Source organism: Palaemon carinicauda, chromosome 15 (genome assembly GCF_036898095.1).
Source record: "Palaemon carinicauda isolate YSFRI2023 chromosome 15, ASM3689809v2, whole genome shotgun sequence".
NCBI lineage: Eukaryota > Metazoa > Arthropoda > Malacostraca > Decapoda > Palaemonidae > Palaemon > Palaemon carinicauda.
In genome coordinates this window covers 40,530,663-40,538,067 of record NC_090739.1, presented here as the reverse complement: position 1 = coordinate 40,538,067, position 7,405 = coordinate 40,530,663, and the positions used below count along the sequence as shown (strand labels likewise).

Below are 7,405 nucleotides of genomic sequence, written 5' to 3'. Positions count from 1 at the left end.
TTTGGGAGACCGTCCGGCAAATACCCGCCCATTTCTTCCCTGTCTTCTGGCGAGAATTATTTGAAGAAATAAAAAGAAACTCATCGAGGGAAGTGTCGTAGAGAAATCACTTAGAAGATTATTATTCTGCGGTAGTCGCATTTATTAATAAGAAATTCTATATTTTTCTTCTATATCTTATACTAATATTTACTTTACTGGTAAGGCTCTTTTAGCAAAAAACAAAATAAAACAATGTCAACTTTTATTTCAAATGTAATTTATTTTGGTAGCCTAATTATTACAAATTTTTTTACTTACATACTTATTAATTTCTTATTGGTTATTAAGTTTATTCAGTAAATATTTTAAAGGGACAGCACAAATAATCGCTCTTTACTTCACATATCTTTATATATATATATATATATATATATATATATATATATATATATATATATATATATATATATTATCTATACAGTATATATATACATATACAAACACACACACACACACACACATATATATATATATATATATATATATATATATATATATATATATATATATATATATACTATATATACATATATATATATATAGATATACATATATACATATATATATATGTGTGTATATGTATATATATATATATATATATATATATATGTGTGTGTGTATATATATGTGTGTGCGTGTGTGTATGTATATGCATGTATGCACGTATTAAGCATAATCTAATAATTCTCAGCCTTAATAATATTCGCAGAGTAAAGGATACTTATAAAATTTTGACTGTTTATACAGATATCCACGTGGAAATACAAAGTAAAAGAGACATTTTAAAGACCAGGGTGAATTCAAAGTCTACGGTGTCAATAAATCATGAGAGACACTGAAGACCTTAATCACTGAGTAAACGTTCTTCTGTAAACGCATCTCTCAGTATACAATAAGAACTCTTCACTGATTCACAACACAAGTCTGACACAGGAGTTAATTTCTCCGGAATAGTGATTTACACTTTCATCTGCATTACTAATAGAACACTGAAAAATATTTCCCTGTTTTTGAAGGAAGAAGGTGTCTAGATGAATTTCGTAATTTAGGTTTGCTTAAGACATTTTTCTATCATGTATTTGTCAAGGGAAAAGATCTATAATAAAAAAAATCTTTATTCAAGTTTTATTTACTTGAATTTCGTTTGAGGTGATATTATACATATAAAAAAAACAGTACTATGAAAAAATCACTTGTTAATTTGGAGCTTCATTAAAGTTACATGTAGAAAATCGAAAGCAACCCAGTAAGATAGCGGGATTAAAACTAGACTGTAAAATATACCAATATAATGGAATCATTTTTAAATGGGTGATAACTGTTCCCTCCATCTAAAAACAAAAAAAATAATTTTCGTGATTCCAGATGAATATGCATTGTACAATGATAATGAACTAAATATCTCTTAGTAACATGTTGTGAAATCAATTTAGCTAAGTTGGAAGAGTGATCCATTATCTTTTCGAGAAATGGAGTACTGAGATTATCCTTGTTTAATGACCAGATTTGTTTACCAAGTAATTTCTTTTACTGATCACAAAATTATCTTTATTGATATTTTCAATATCTTAAAATACGTATCTTTGGTTCCTGAACGCAATGAGCTTTTCTTCGGTAAATTCAAGTTATCTAGTGTTGTCAAAATTATTATTTAGTTACATTTCAGAAGAGTTTTAAATGCTTAATATACTTCCAATGACTCTCTCTCTCTCTCTCTCTCTCTCTCACTCTCTCTCTCTCTCTCTCTCTCTCTCTCAAGCTAGTACAAATTCACAGTTTAACTTCTCATCTCCACATGTTCCTTTTAAGACGTTTACTCTCTCTCTCTCTCTCTCTCTCTCTCTCTCTCTCTCTCTCTCTCTCTCTCTCTCTCTCTCTGTCAAAAGCCTTCATCCTCTCCACCCCTCGGGCAATGAACACTCACCACCCTTTGTCTCTTCGCGCCGCTCCACCAAACTTTGATTGAGTTGGGAAGGATGAAACGGTCTCTCCCTGATTCTTCTTCTTCGCTTTCGTCGCCTGCTAACCCCATCAGCCTATATCCCCTCTCCCTGACCGGCTGCCCAGCCGACCTTATAACACCCCGATTCACCCTTCCTTTCTATCTCACTTTTTTCGATTTTCTTTTCGTCGTCATTTTCACCTTTCTCTGTCTTGCTATCCCTCGTACGACCTCAAAAACGACCGCACGTACGACCACCATCTCGAAAAATAGAGTAAGATTGTGTCTCCCCGAATGTACTCTCTGGAAGACCACCTACATTATCTTCAATTTCATAAGTGTCATGCAGAAGGAACCGAGTTTGTTGTTGGCCATGATGTGAAGAGTTTGGCGGTGTACTAACTAAATGAAGTATTTTAAAGAAAGTAAATATCTAAATAAATGCAATATTATCTACACATCAGAGTATTAGTGTCAGCATTTGAAAAATTATTCCATTTTACCTCCTCAATGATAAGACCTACTAGGGAAAGTGAAAAATACATGTATGATCTATGAAATTAAAATAGCATACGAAATACTGATTAATTATTTCGTTTGATAATGGAATCCAAATTTTGAAAAAAGGCCTCTAGAAATATCAACAGATAACAAACATCTTTTTTTTTTTTTTTCTAAAACATTGGAATTTAATTCTACATCATATTATGTCCAACAAAGGTGACCATTTCAGATTTTCGAAACTCCAGTATCACCACGGATCACGTTACACTGTAATATTATTATCTATGGAGATTTTTATTTGGCGGTGTAGAATGCTTGTCTATAATTGGGATCAAATAATAAAAAGAATATATTCATGTGTTGATTACACAGCCACCTTTGAAAATAGCATTTGGAGAATAACATTGTTTTAACTATATACTGTATATTGAAATGCCATCGGGTTGAATATAGGTTGAATATCACAGAATTAAAGAAAAATCTCTTTTTCTTTCTTATGAAATGACATTTACGCCATACATTGAAAACAATTTAGACACTGGCTAGACTAAATCCCACCATAAAACATTTCTATCTCTCATTTTGCAAATGAGAAAGTAAATACCAAAGGAAATTAAAGAGAAAACCCCCAGAGGTAGCAACTTACCATGGATCAGTAAGGCTTTGATGTCTGCCCATCGAACCATTCTCCTCTCTCTCTCTCTCTCTCTCTCTCTCTCTCTCTCTCTCTCTCTCTCTCTCTCTCTCGCGGGCTATTCCAACCAAAGAGAGTTCAATTGATTAAATTCCTGCCGAACAAGCATTCTTTGCGATCTGATAACGGTTTTGCTTTCCTCGCAGAGAGAGAGAGAGAGAGAGAAAAAAAAGGAAAAAGAAAAAGTAAACAGAAAAATTTAACACTGAATTCCTAAAATGAATTGGTGGGAAACGGTAATAAATGCCCCCGTGTATTTGTTGTTTACCTGTACAGTCATGTTTAGGAGCAAGGCATGTTTCTTTTCGCATGACTTGAAGAAGTGCAGTGTCTACTAGATAAAGGTATTTATGAAGTAGCCTTTTTTTTTTTTTTTTTAATTTATGATTTTCCTCTTCTATATTCCATGGGTCAACTTTGTATTTGCGCCAAATCTACTTATGGAGACATTAATGGCACTCTCTCTCTCTCTCTCTCTCTCTCTCTCTCTCTCTCTCTCTCTCTCTCTCTCTCTCTCTCTCTCTCTCTCTCCAATGAAGAATAAAATTTGAATCAACTTACACACACGCTTACTTACAAATACAAACAAGAGTGCAGAGGTGCAATGAAGTATAATTTTATACACAGGCTCACAAAGAGTTACCTACATCGGCATGTACTTCGGTGTATCTACGGGCAATATGTACAGTCTATAAAACATATCATTCATACACTTAGATCATCGTATATCACCAGAAAAAAAAATAAATAAAAACACGTCATTAAAGTTCTTTGACTTCACTTCTTTTTTTTCTTTCACTGTTCCTCTTTCCCTTTATCTCTCTTGTTTCAGATACATGAACATCCATTTGGGGTTTAAGGCAAACATATATGAGTACTAGGGTTTTTAATTACTGATGTTCATATAATGTACAGCGTTGCATTGTTCAACGTTTTTTTCGCTAACAACATGAAAGTATTCTACCTTGTGAAATACTGTTGCTTTAATTATCACTTCTGCGCTTCCAGAGCGGTTTTCCTCCTGCCTTTTCTTCTTTATTCCTCTTCTTCCTCATTTTATATGATTCATTTTTTATCACTGTAGCGCCAGGTCGAGCAGTCGGTAAAGTGAATATCCTGTTTTGCTATTATTACTCAATTTTCACTAATATGTACTCTCTTAAAATTTATGACACTGAAGGATATGGTGCAAGGAACCACGGTGTACGATGAAAACAATATATCCTAAAGAAAAACATTGAACTAAATTCAAATATATCGAATCTTAAGGAAACCATAATGGGAATGGTTATATATGTATGACGATTAAAAGTCAAGTAAATTATAATGTTTATCCATCATAAATAATTTATGAGAACTTCACTTGAAACAAAAAATAATAAAACATAAATGGTGGAGAAAAGGTGCAATTGTCGGCGGGAATACAACACACAAGCATGTATAATATGTATACAGTATATATATGTATATGTATAGATATTACTAATGATCATATAGCACAATTATCATCAATGTCTTCTGCACGAACAATATCCTTGTTTATACATCTAATGCCGTATATATTATTGTCACAGATAAAAAGAAATATTTCTAAATATCGACACTTATCCTCTTCGAATTATTTAATTTAATTTCAATGTTCAAATATCATTCAGAAACCAGGAATAGTTACACCCATGTGTCTTTGGTTTGAGTCTATTTTAACCACTTGATTTTTGTAGTAATATCTCTCTTGGAGCAACGCTTCGTTCTTATAATGCAAATATCAAATCATTATACTGATTCTATTATACACAGTGCTTAGTGCATTTGGATAATGAAAGCACATTGGAGATAATACGACAGGTAAAATAATAATAATAATAATAATAATAATAATAATAATAATAATAATAATAATAATAATAATAATAATAATAATAATAACAAAATGGATACAGAGAATAATAAAGAATAAAACTACATATAACTGCGAGTCTATTCTCACATTATGCTTATTTTATTCATGGCGTCCATTTTCACCTCTTACATTTCCCAAGATTATTTCTCATTGGCCATTTATTTTGTCCTTCCATCTACCTTTCCCATAGTTTAAATTTTAACACATTTTTATTGAACTAATCTAAACAGTGAAATTAGCTGGGTTTTTTTCCCATTTCAAAGATGACCTCACAATCTATTTATTTCCTTTTTTCATTACCATTTCAAAAATCCGTGTGAAAGCTAGGAGTCTTCTTTTCTAACTCAAAGCAATCATTTAGACACTATCACTCTCCGTTTCTATTCTCATAAAAGCACACACATTTGTTATTTTTCCTTTGGCCTCCGACGCCTAAGGCTTCGTGATAATTATCGTCTCAAAAAGAGAGCAGGTTACCTCGGGCAATCAAAATGGCTCGTAAGTCCACTAGACTCGTCCCTGTGTACTGCTTATCTCGTCAATATTTGCTGCTCATTTCGTCAACATTTACTACTTATCTTTCACCGTTTGTTTTGCTCGTCAGCATTTTCTGACTATAGTTTTTCCCATCACTAGATTTCCACTCCAAATGCTTGAGGCTAATCTTTTTTTTTTCTGTTTGGTTCACTTGGGAGTGACAAGATAGGAAAGGAAGGGGATATAGGAAACAACATAAAAGGAATGATAATTGTTTATAAAGGAGAGGGAAAGGATGAAATGATTAGGGGACTAGAATAAAAGTGTTGTTTTCAGTGACACATGCTTAATGCACAGCACAAAGTCTACGAAGAACTTGTTTATCTGAGGACGCCAAGGATACACGCCAAAACTGCAAGAGTTATGCTTGCCGTGGCAGAGACGAGAGGTGGACTCATGCTACCTGTTAAAAAAGAAAGAAGCACTAATTACAAAATGTGGTAATAAATTCTATAAGTAAATGGATATAAGGTTCCCTCTGTCATATCTTAAACAGAATTCTTCTCTGATAATACGTATGTGCAACCTTCAATTAAATCGTCTCCCATTTGTAATATTATATGTGTCCCATAAAGTTTTATCTCGATAAATTGTCATATTTTCACAAGCATTTATATGAAGATATCCTTTGAAAACAAGGTCAGTTTATCAGGGTAATACTTGGTGTAGAAACACTGTATCAGAATTTGGACAGTAAAAATCTCACTATTTTATACAACATGCGTAGGTACATATCTTTATTTCAATTTCACAAAATAGACAGATCAAAACATAGTTAATTCAAACGCATGAATATAACAAACTTTGTTATATATATATATATATATATATATATATATATATATATATATATATATATATATATATATATATATATATATATATATATATATATATATATATATATGTGTGTGTGTGTGTGTATGTATATATATGTATATATATACATATATATATGTATATGTATATATACATATACATATGTATGTTTATATATATATATATATATATATATATATATATATATATATATATATATATATATGTATATCATTATCTTGAGAAAAGAATCATGTAAAGGAACATTACTTCAATTTGTGGTATAACTGTTTCAATAATGGCTTATACTTAAAAACAAATGATGAAAACAAAGTAACTTTTATTAATAATAGAGCAAATTTAAAAGGAAAAATACAGTTGCAAGAGAACCACATTCATTATTTACACAATTGACATATCTCTGAACTACTAAAACTACTAAAAAGAGACAGTCTTCATTGTTCTTTCAACATGGCCATTTCATCATAAAATCCGTGGTCATTTCTTTTCTGTTGGAAAAGGAATTTTTGATAGGAATGAAACGACTCCTCTGGACTGTTAAAATAATCAAACTTTCAAAGTAGATTAATAATAGGATGGACATTTTCAATCATTCTATTGCTTGGTAGAAGCAAACGTTGTTTCCCTCCTAAGAAGCAGTACTATCTAAGTTAAAGTAAATTATTAATAAGGTATATTATTAAGCATTCAGGACATCCTTAGGTATAGGGATAAGAGAAATTTATTAGGAAAATTAAAACGTTATTGAATGTATAATTGAAGGTTTGAATAATGATTTTTTTCTATTTAGGTAATTTGGATGTCAACGACAACTGTCATCGGTACCTGATGTTTTATTAGGAATTAACTATTTGAACTAAAAACAAATGTTTAAAAAATGAGAATTATTTGTTCTTTGTGCAAAATCAATCAATATCATTTGATGTTTATAACGAATGACACTTTT

At 31.2% G+C, this 7,405-nt stretch overlaps 1 protein-coding gene across 1 annotated transcript in view; it reads right to left on the bottom strand.

Annotated features, from left to right (window-relative positions):
* Window positions 1-675: 675 nt before the first annotated feature.
* The window catches only part of LOC137654575 (cell adhesion molecule 2-like), a 95,526-nt gene continuing 88,796 nt past the window's right edge, over window positions 676-7,405 (bottom strand). Inside the window, exon 5 of the mRNA XM_068388323.1 lies at window positions 676-6,022. Coding sequence (XP_068244424.1) covers window positions 5,940-6,022 — 83 coding nt within the window. The 3' untranslated portion in view covers window positions 676-5,939. The remainder of the gene's footprint in view (window positions 6,023-7,405) is intronic.